Source organism: Akebia trifoliata, chromosome 3 (genome assembly GCF_017979445.1).
Source record: "Akebia trifoliata isolate Shusen 1 chromosome 3, ASM1797944v1, whole genome shotgun sequence".
Lineage (NCBI taxonomy): Eukaryota > Viridiplantae > Streptophyta > Magnoliopsida > Ranunculales > Lardizabalaceae > Akebia > Akebia trifoliata.
In genome coordinates this window covers 50,733,172-50,744,860 of record NC_141377.1, presented here as the reverse complement: position 1 = coordinate 50,744,860, position 11,689 = coordinate 50,733,172, and the positions used below count along the sequence as shown (strand labels likewise).

General features: G+C 32.0%; 1 protein-coding gene across 3 annotated transcripts; it reads right to left on the bottom strand.

The window, feature by feature from the left end:
* Positions 1 to 225: 225 nt before the first annotated feature.
* LOC147407755 (protein PIN-LIKES 3-like) lies at positions 226 to 11,402 on the bottom strand. Of its 3 annotated transcripts, XM_086436495.1 has the most exons (11): positions 11,289 to 11,402; positions 6,287 to 6,441; positions 5,958 to 6,037; positions 5,717 to 5,841; positions 4,707 to 4,828; positions 3,400 to 3,633; positions 2,265 to 2,357; positions 1,966 to 2,066; positions 771 to 823; positions 511 to 696; positions 226 to 425 (listed from the first exon to the last, which is right to left on the bottom strand). In XM_086436495.1, exons 2-11 carry the CDS (start codon positions 6,419 to 6,421, stop codon positions 301 to 303), a joined length of 1,254 nt encoding a protein of 417 aa, XP_086292621.1. In that variant the 5' UTR covers positions 6,422 to 6,441; positions 11,289 to 11,402; the 3' UTR covers positions 226 to 300. The 3 variants fall into 3 exon arrangements, with proteins under 3 accessions (XP_086292621.1, XP_086292622.1, XP_086292623.1); XM_086436496.1 differs by lacking the exon at positions 2,265 to 2,357; XM_086436497.1 differs by lacking the exon at positions 3,400 to 3,633.
* Between the last annotated feature and the right edge of the window lie 287 nt (positions 11,403 to 11,689).

The following is an 11,689-nucleotide window of genomic DNA, read 5'->3' as shown; positions in this document are numbered from 1 at the left end:
TAATGAGAGTAAAATAGTTCGGATATAGTCTTAACTAGTACGATCCGAGTAGGATTCGGAATCCGGATATATACACACTCATAGCCGACCTGAACTGACCCGTTTTAAGCCCTAAGAGTCTACATGTATGAATTCTCATCGCACCATCAACAAACTCTTTTACAAGTGACGACAAATAATGTCTTAAAGATTAAGTGCCTCAGGTCACTAAAATCATCATCCACACATACAAAACATTTATATAAATTACTGGCACTCATAGGTAGCACAACATGGCCATGTGCCATGAAAGAAGTACAATCAAGACACCAACCACATGAACAAGATGCACCATAGCGTAAGTGAAGCTGAAGCCAAGGCATAAGTCCATAGCATGATAACAGAACACTCATTCTGCCCTGCCCCAAACAATTGGGTAATCGTACCTGTAAAATTTAACAAAAACTGTGTCTAGAAACAAATAGAATTAATCGATTATTTAATTGAGGATTAAGGGATACTTCAACATACCTATGTTCATTGCAGGTGGAAGTGCATAGTGAAGTAGAAGAACAAAATGATACAATGGGTCTGAGTGGATCAAATCAAAACGGATTGCCCCTTTAACGAAGAAAATGCCACACAATGGCAGGAGAATATATCGAATTATTATGATCCCAATGATGGCTGATATACCAACTCCTGACCCTTTTAAGCCTGATTAATGTCAACACCAAGTATTGATCAACAACTTGATAATGCAATGTTAGTATGTGATGTATCAACCTTACCCTTTGTCAGGTTTCCTCCCATTATCAATGTCATTACTGGAATGGCTCCGTCACTGTAGAGAAGACAAAGAATTACATGAAAGAATGTTGTAAGATAAATAAATAAAAATGCATGCTTTAAGCCAATGGTTGCAATTTTGAAGTTACATATGAATTTAGCATATATATTGGTGGGGAATCTCTTGAAATTAACCACTATCTAACATCTAATATCAATCATGGTTTTGAATCTTGTCCGTCTCGGTATCGTCCACCAACGAGATGGATAGACAAGTCAAACATATCAGACGAGATTTAAAATCATGTTTCATTTGTCACATTGTTGAACAAGGCAACTCAAACATATCGGAAAACTCTTCCGAGACAACTCAGTCTCATTCATGGACAAGATGACACGTCAAAACGAGTTTTAAAACCATGATATCCATGGGTTTTATCAACATACCAAATAATAGAAAGAACCAAAGAAAGTAATTAATATTTGGAGATATTGTCTAATTGATATTATTCTAAATATATCATTCTCCATCACAACCTTCCATTTATGATAAGATACATTGGCAATGATACAACTGTAATCCATGAACCTTAATACAATGAAGAAGAAATATGCAATTGATTGCATTCAATAGTTGTTCGATCTCATAACATATGTGAGTAGAGTATGGAGATTATAAAGATATAGAGGAAGGTGTGATGTTTACTTGGGAAAACTTTAATGGACTTAGGTCCATCAATGGCGCCATCGCAGAAGAATGTCGCACCATGATTGACCTCTCAATAGAGCTTAGGCTCTATTACCATATAGAATGAACTAATTTTATTGAGAATTCTTCGATGATGATTATGTTTGTCTATTGTGTATACATAGATAGAAAATATCTACCAATATGGAAAGACAACCAATAAATCGAATATTCTAATATACCTAATTGATGCAAATCTAAATCTTCAATATATGTGAAAAGATCGCCATAACATTCATACAGTTTTGGCAAAACTGAGACTTTGTTGCCTACTTACATTTAAAGCAGAGTGGGGTGTTCGTTGTCTATAAAAGAGTGTAGTGAACTACACACCTCAGAGCAATTCCTAAAATCCATCTACTTATTCAAATTCTCTCCTTTTAATGCACAAATTTTTAGTCCTAATAATAGAGAGAGCAAGTTCGTATATGTCTATGTGTACATCATACCCGAGCAAGGAAATCGAGTCTTGGATCACGCGAAGAGGTGCACTTTCACCAATCATTGACTTTCGGATTGGCGGAACAGTCCCAACAATGAACCCAACAATCTATACAAGGAAACAGACAGTAGTTAAGGGTCTCATTTTTCTTGAGAGTAAGATAATAACTCCAATCTAAAGTCAAACTATGAAAATGTGTGTTTCATAAAAGGTGTATATGGTTTGTAAAAGTAGCTACTATATAAAGATAACATGAGAAACGCCTAATAAAAACAAAGATATAACATGAGAAATGAGCATATATACCGTTGCAATGGTTGAAGGTGCAAACACCATTTTCATGTTCATCTTTCCTGTAAGCTTCCTTAATTGTTGTTTAAACTTAACTAATATCGTAACCTGCCGTAAGAATCAGAGAAAAATAACATAATCATTATCATCCTCATTTGACTCTAACAATGTTGATTTTATTGTTCATTATCAAAAAATATCAATATTTCAAAAATTTCCAAAAACAATTTAAAATGTTGGACTGTGCAATATTTTCTGAAATTATTGGACTGTCCAACGTGTTTTATTATCCAACGTTTTGTACCCTAATTTCAAGATGTCCGAGATACCCTCTAATTCGCAAAACCATCCAACGTTTTAAGACTAACTTATCCGTGTTGCAACTACATTATCTAGAATTTAAGCTTGTTCTTTTATCTCAAAACGCTGGATGATTATGGGATTTAAAAAGTATATCTGACTATTCGAACATAGTATAAATTTTTTGACAGTCCAAGGATTTTAGAAAACACTAGACAATCCACCAATTTCAGAAGAAGAAGAAAAAACGATAGATAGTCCATCCAACGTACGATTTACGTAGAGCAGAGCATTATTTTATATCTTTTCTGGTTATTTTTGGAAAAAAAAAAATTTTTAAACAAAAAAAGTAAACTTATTTTGATAATTTCTGATTTTTCTTCTGGTTATTTATATATACAAGCAGGTGTGGGATTAGTAATCTACGAGAGTGAAGGTGGATATAGACCTTATTAGGGACCATGTTGTCCATAATTTTCTGGACACATGCCCCCGTACGCCCCATCACATAACCGTAGATCCTATGCCTTGGGATACACAAGAAAAAGATTTATGATTATGCATATCCCGAGGTAAATGATCTACGATTGTGTGATGGGGGCAATAGGCAGTTTTTATGCCATGAAGGACATATGAAATATTGGGTTCTTACTGCCCTGTGTGTGTGTTGCCTGATTTCACATTGTGGCACATGAAATCTTGCTCTGATTAGTAATATGAGAATGATTATTAATGTTTTTTTCCATTTAATTAAAATAATGTTATTTTTAAACAACATGAAGCAACCACGTGTGTGCACACGCACACGAACGAACACAATTATAGTAAGGAGAAAGAAAGGAGCATTAACCTTGACTTCTTCGTTGGATCTAATGCAAGGCAGTTCAAATTGATCTGCATTATCCTCAGAGATTGAGCGATCTTTCAATGGAAGTGGTACTATACTACAGTTCTCTGGGTATTGTTTCGAGGTTTCTTCAGTTGAACTATTATTCAAAACACTTATTTCCACTTCATTAGTCCTCCTACTTGAATAAACCCGCACAATATTGTACACATAAGTCCATATATACAGGCATCCCACCTGATTGAGTAATTAATGCTAGTAAATTATCTTCCATAATGAAGTGCACCAAAATTTACTAATTTACTGAATGTAAAATTTACATATAATTCATGCACATGGACTACCTAAGCATCGAACCAAGAATATAATACCCAACACTTAATCAATCTTGTTTCCAATCGGAGCTCTTAGAATTACCAAAAAGCTAGTCAATCTCAAAGAAAGGTAGCTCCTTTGGTTGTGTGCAAAGGGCATCTGAAATATAAGAGGCACTGTAGGATTTTTTTAAGGAAAAGAGCACTCTCTCCAAGATTTTATTATTAGTGTCATTGGTTTTCACTTTAATGTTTGTTTGGAGTAAAGTGTCCTTAGAATTTAAAGGTGTGCTTTTTTAGGGTTCCTTAGAGCAACACCAAGGGGTCTCTAAAACTCTAAATTTAGAGATAAAGACGTCCGAACCTAACTCCGACCGATCTCTATTTTAGAAAAAGTCCCTCTAAATCACTGTTCAAGTCTCCAAGTATATAGAGCTAGAGAAAGTTTAAATCACTATTCATGTCTTCTAAATACCCATTTTATCCCCATTGTTTCTATAAATGTCATTTTTGACTTTCTCTTTTCATATAATAGAGCTAGAGAAAGTTTAAATCACTATTCATGTCTTCTAAATACCCATTTTATCCCTCTTTTTTCTATAAATGTCATTTTTGACCTTCTCTTTCCATATGATATGTTGTAAATATCATTTTTGTCACTTACTCTTTTCAACTTTTTTAAGTGAATGAACATTGAATTAAAAGGTGAATAGTGTTTAGAGAAGGCACAAGCTGGCGTTCTAATTGGTTCAGAGGTGAGCATCTTCTTTAAATTTAGAGAACATGCTATTTGGAAGGAAAAATTTAGACTTTGGGATGGAGTTCTTATTTAGATGGAACCTAGTATGTAAAACGAGTATGTAGATTGTATTTTATCTTCGCTTATATTGGAGGTCTCCTCGTCCTCCACTTCTTTATTCAATAAATTTCTTTATTTGTCAATAAAAATATTGGAAATTTTAGTAATATCCAATGAAGAATATTTAAAGAACATACTGCCAAAGAGAGTGAAGCATAGGCCATCGCGTATGTATGACATGCATCAGGAGCTCCAAATAGACGTCTATTCCCTTCACAAACTTGTGGGATAATAATAAGAAGCAAGTTCCCCAAATTTCCTGTTCATATCAAGCCAAGAACATTTAAAACCTCCCCACTTTGTATTGTGAGAAGTCTAGTATTCTTAAGTTGGTCTCAGGGTTGAAGAGACTAATTACAAGTAAATGGTATTTTTCCCCCTCTTTTGTGGACATAGGCAATTTGCCAAATCACATAAATCATGTGTTCTTTATGCGATTGCTTTTGTTTTATCCTCCAATGGCAATATTTGATAGTACTATTTGTCCTAACATTCACCATCATCATCATCATAGCAAGCATGCACCACGTGAAAAATGGGTAAATTCGACGCGACTCATTTAAGACTGTGTAAAAAGGCTAAATTTGACAAACCTTGCTATTGAATTTATCCATTTTTTCACATAGTGATGGAGGTGAGGGTTGGATCAAAATCCTCAACATATATGGCCCCAAAATAAACCTAATCAGATAGATATGACTGCATTTTCAATATGTCAAATAAACTCTTAGTTAATTTTTCACAAATCAATAACAATACACCAGTTACATTGGAAACAAAAAAAATAGAAATGATTCAAACTTGTTTCTTTTGGAAGCAAGATGAGAGATCTCCAAATTATCACGATAGTACACATTCCAAAACATTTAAGAAACTTACTAATAGCCTTTTAATAAGTTTTTTTTGTTACAAAAAATGAACTTATATACCAAAAACTCCTCTTTGACTAACTTTGTACAAAGTGTGGAATGTGTATTGTCCTGAAAAATAAGATGATTTCATGGCATGTTTTTGTTACTCATCCGAAAAATTAAGTTAAATTACATAAATATCCTTCTCAAAAAATGATGTTTAATTAATAAATCAAATTTTTTTTTTTTTTTTTTGTGTGTGTGTGTGGGGGGGGGGGGGGGGATTATTTAATTACCTGCAGCACAGCAACCCAAGATGAGACCCCTAAGATGTGAAGGAGCTCTTGTAATTTTGATAAGTATCCATCCCAGCACTGAACCAATGATAAATGTGATGAGGATATTCACTGGCAAGAACCACCTAATTGAATTGATCATAATTAATTTATAAATTAAGAGAGAAAATTAATCACAAAAAGAACATAATTGGACATTTTGAGTTGCACCATAGTTTGAGTAGAATTAAAAGAAACTCACAACTTGACCATGCTTTCGAATGTTATTGTTTTAGCCAGGTTTGCAATTATAAGAGCTGGACTAAATACATAAAACACAACCTGTTTACAAACAAAAGTTCATTTTTATTATTAATTTCAAAGACATATTTGAATGTCTAAAGCAACAATACCAGTAAAATAATAACAATAATTATGATTATGATTATAAGTTATCTTAAGCATAGTCAAAAACTCTCAACACCAATTTGCTTATTTCTATACCTTAGGCATTAAAAATAAGTAAAATTCAAAATTAATTAAAGAATTAAGTAGGAAAAAAAATTGCATGAAATAATAACAATGACTTACATTGTTAAAATGATTTCTTGCTTGGTCTCCAAATATATTTACGCGATCTAGAGCCATAAATGACCCAACAGAACTCACCAAAATTACTTTGAGAACTGCCATTGATGCGACAAAGAAAAGATGCAGAAACTTCATGTTGAAATTTCCTCACAAATCTGGAAAAAAGAATATTTGTCTTGGTCAAAAACATTTTTGTATCTCCCCCCCCCCCCCCCCCCACACATATATATATATATATATATATATATATATATATATATATAAAAGAGGAATTTATCAAAATGGTACCGTTTTCATAATTAATTACCAAAACAGTAAATTGTAGCAATTAATTTTGAAAACAGTAATTTACCATTTTCAGAATTAATTTTTTTATTATCAAAACAGTAAAAATAGTCAAATGTAAAAAATTTGTGCCGAAAATACCCTTTTATTTTAAATATGCATTTACAATTATAATCTTCACAATAACTCAAAATCCAAGTAAATATTTGATTCACTTTCTTGCTCGACGGTAAAAAGAGGGAAAAAATATTTACAACAGAAATATGAAAGAGGAGAAGAGGATTTATTCGTAATTTCGACCAAAAATAAAAAAGGGTATTTTTGATATAAAATATTTACATTTTACTGTTCTTACCGTTTTGATAAAAAAATATTAATTTTGAAATGGTAAATTACCGTTTTCGAAATTAATTACTACATTTTACTGTTTTGATAAATAATCAAAATGTGGTGCATGTTTTAATAAATCTGCCTCTATATAAAGGTAAATTATGTGCAACAATGAAAATTTGAAAATTACCAACGAAATCATATATCAATGATAATCTCTTAGATTTTAATCATCAATCAAACCTGCTTTTCTGTGGGATATCTAATGGATTTCTTCATTTAAATTCAAATTATTGTCTATTTCTTCGAAACAAAACAAGACTCGGTTTGGATTTAACTTTTGAGGTCACTTCAGCATTAGTATGAGTCCAGATAGTACGACTGAAACCCTCCTCTCACACCTCAACACTTGCCTGTAAGTCATAATCTAAGCAAATTTTCAAACACTCTCCCTATTTTTTTTGGAAACAGTTACCAAAGGATATCCAACTCGGTCGACAAGATCATATTTAAAAAAAAAATTGATGATTTACTAATTAAAGTAAACGTCTTTATATACTATTAATTGTAATTTTCAACAAAAGCAAATATTTAAAGTGCAATATAATTATTGTAGGGAATTTTAACAAATAAATTCACAAGTTTAATTTCTTAAACAAACTGCATCCATTTCAACTTAATATAGAAAACCAAACAGTTTGTTACAGAAACCTTATTTTCTTGACGAGAATACCCTTGTCCGAAGTACTTACCTCATCTCTCTCTCATCGTTTCTTCATGAAATATACTCCCATAAGAAAACCCAAATTTCGAAAATAAAAAGGGGCCAAATTACTGAAGATTCTGATCTTAAAAATGTGACATTTTAGTTTTGCAAACAAATGCATTTGATTGGTGATCTGCATCCATTGATTTTGCAATCACTTATTTGATATCTTTGTTTGCTGATTTTAAAAAATTCACTTTGTGTTTGTAATTTGTTTAAGATTTTTTTTTTTTGTCCCATTTATTTATATTCTGTGGTGAGTACGAAAATGATTTAAAGAGAAAACAAAAGGGGGAAGAAGATGCATCGACTTGTGTTCTTTTTGTCTGTTTTAAACTTTTGTTTGTTCTTTTATTTATTATTTTACTCTTGCTAATATTCTATTCTATTTTAATCTGACGTCAGATTAGTGAAACATGAGTGCGCATTTGCTGTCATCACGTGCAGCTAGTGAGTAGTCATCTAGTACGGTGTGACGTACCCAACCAAAGGTCAGATGACAGTCCCATTTTATGCCACGTGGATTTTTTTAAAACTCACAAACCGTACGGATATGTGGTCGACACCTTAGTCAACCTACCTATCAAAAATCAGTTTGATGGGTTATATGCATCGATTGATTATAGCATTGTCTTAAAAATAATTTTTAATCGTCAAATTTAAATTCTTTTTCAAAAACTTAGATATAATGAATACAAATTATCAAATACTATGTTTTTTTTTTCTTTTATTAATCACATATCATACAGTCAGTGAGTTTAAAAATTCACGTGGCATAGAATAGAATGCCATCTGAGCTTGGTTGGATATGGCACACCGTACTAGATCCCAACTCTCCTAATTAGTTTTTTTAATACACATGACATCATGCCATTAGAGCACTTGTTTGAGCCCTCCGCGTCAGAAGACTTTCTGGTAAGAATATCAGTAATTAAGATAACAAAAAAGATATATTAGAATAATGGCAGATAGAGAGAGATGTAAAGTAGGTGGTAATATGTGTGGGCAATGAGCATTTTCGTCAAAAAGAATACGTTATCGTAGCAAAACATAGAGTTTGCTATAATTAATAAATTAAAATGAAAGTTAAAAGTTTTTTTTTTTTTTTTTTTTTTTTTAAACGAAAGGTATGCGGGCCAATTTGCACGCACCAAACTTGTCCCTATGTCCTGCACCTAGGTTTTACCCCCACTTATATGAAATAGTGAGTGGCAACCAAGATTTTTTTATGGGTAATGGGATTTGAACTTGAGACTAAAGAACGAAAGTTTGTTTGTCAAAGTAAGCTTATGAATTTATTCCCTTAAAGAAATCGTTTCAAAAAAAATTAATAAAGTGGGTACTGGAGTAACATTACAATTGACAACATTTGAGACACTGGTGAGCACAAAACCATAAATAACTCACATTTGTATCTCGATGCAACTCTTAGCTTACGCAATAGCAAAGTGATTGGATTTATTTGTTAAAATTCTCAAATATAAATTGTGAGTGCTAAAGAAATGAACATATAAGAATTGCTTTTTGAAATCATAATATGTTTGATTTGGGTAAATCAAGTTACATGATGCCATTGCCCAAATCACCCCGATCTAAGTCCGATATTTTTTAGAATTTGAATCATATTATGTTTGAGTTCAGGCAAATCAAGCTATCTAATATCATTGCCCGAATCCACCCCAATCTAAGCCGGACAATTCTTTTGTTGCCCAAACCCAATCATTTTTCTTGGCCCACCCAAGTTGCAGTCCTACGTAATATTAATATCACAGCCCTTACTAAACTAGTTACTCTTATGCAAATCTCACAGGGACTTTGCCCGCCTCATCCCTGGTTGAGGAGCTCTGATTTTCTATGGACTATTACAAATTTAGATATAAATTTTGGAAGTTACTATTGGCACCCCAACTTTTATTTATTATACTGTAATTTCTTAAATTATTTTTCACACCCCAATTAAAGATTAAATCACACTTTTCAAATATTACAAAGGTTTTGATCAAATTATAACCTCAACATTACAAAACATTATAACACTCGTTCAAACAATTTCAATAATTATTTACAATTATGCTTAGGGTCATATAAAATATTGAATCTAACAAATAGAAATCTAGCAACAACAAAAATAATGAAAATTTCTATTTGACATCCCAACATTTACTTATTCTCAACCATTCAATCTTTTTTTTTTTTTTTTAATTGGGGTGTAATAAGTAATAGTTGGGGTGCACTAGCAGCTCTCTAAATTAATCATGGGGAATCCCAAAACTAAAACATTAGCCTTACACTCTAATTGACACTCACCATAAAACGAACGGCTAAGATGGGTTGAATGGTATCCATTTTCCTGACTCATCTTACCCGAATTAATCATACATGATCAAGATTTTTCTATCCAATTAGGAATTTGGATAATATTACCTAAGGGTGCACATGATTTGGATTGGTTCGAATTTGTGGCAAAATCATAATTGAACCCAACATGATCGGTTCTAAAAATTTGAAACCGAATCAATCCAATTACCCTATAGAACCGAACCAATCCAAACCAACTTAGGTTCGGATCGGTTCTTGGTTCTCATACTTATTATTTTCAATAATAAAATTAAAATAGTTAAAACTTAAAATTAAATAAAATAAATATTAAACAAAGCATCATGCATAATACATAACATGCATAAACAAAGCATCAACATACTTATTATTTCAACATAAATAAAGCATTATTAAAAATAAAAATCATGAAAAAATTAGAAAATAAAGCAAGAAAATCAATTTTAATACTTACCTTGTAAAGAATGATTGAAGATCGAATTAAAAAAGAACTTGAAGAAGAGAAAATAGATGAAAGAAACTAAGAAAAGAATTTGAGACTTTGAGTATTGTTTGAATGTTTTTACCTTCTGTCTTTTAAGATTCTATTTTATTTTTAAATATGTATATATATATATATTATAATAAATATAAAAATTAATTTGATTATCGGATTGGTTCGGTTCTATTATACTCCTAATCTAGAACCGAACAAAATCAATAGATTTTTTTTTTTACAATTAGTACCCGAATCAAACTATGCTCAATCCGAATCAATCAAATCCAAAAGACTTCGGATTGGTTCGATTCTTAAATTTACCCAATCTAGTGTGCACCCCTAATATTAGCCAATACCATTTACACAAAAGTTCTGTAGGATCAATATGAACATTCATCAATCCTACCCGATTACCAATTTACATAAATATACGTAAATAATTAAGATTTTAATTATATAATTTTTGTATAAAAAAATCAAGTGATAGAGGGTAAAAATTTGGATGACCAAGATATCGGTTATTCACTTAAATCTTGAATAAAAAATTGGGTATGAGTGTGTTTTTCAATTCAGGTATGGAGCCGGTGTTGAGGGCTTAACCGACCTAGACCTGACCTGTTACCAACCCTACTAATTAAGAATTCTCCAAGTATATATGAATATATCCCAAGAAAAATCAGTACTAATTCCTAGAAAAGTTTAACCAATCTCTAGGAGTTCTGTATTTTTTTTTCCTCTTATCTCAACCTTTTATTTAATGAAAAACAATCAAACATGCAAATAAATGCCAATAAATAATAACTCACCAATTAACAGAAATTCGTTAAGCTTCTTTCACGCAAATTGACACGTAGCGGAAACGCAGGAACTCAAATTCAAAGCTAAAGGAGGGAAGGTGGCTGCGAGGAACGACGAATGTGATATATGTTCTTTATAATAAGCAAACCTTCACTTTAAGATCACTACTAATAGTGATACTTAGTGATACGTGGATCTTTCCACAGTTAGACACGTGGATCATTGGAGTACAATGGTTTACAAGAACAAGAATCAGCATAGCATTAATTCCTTGGTGTGAGTGGAATCTGATACATAATTACTTTAGGATGATTTCGATATGCCCCTCTACGTTTTTTTAGGTCAATGTTAAAAAATATCCCCTGTTTCGTGAAAAACCTCCCTTGACCTAGGTCTTCTTTGAGAGAAT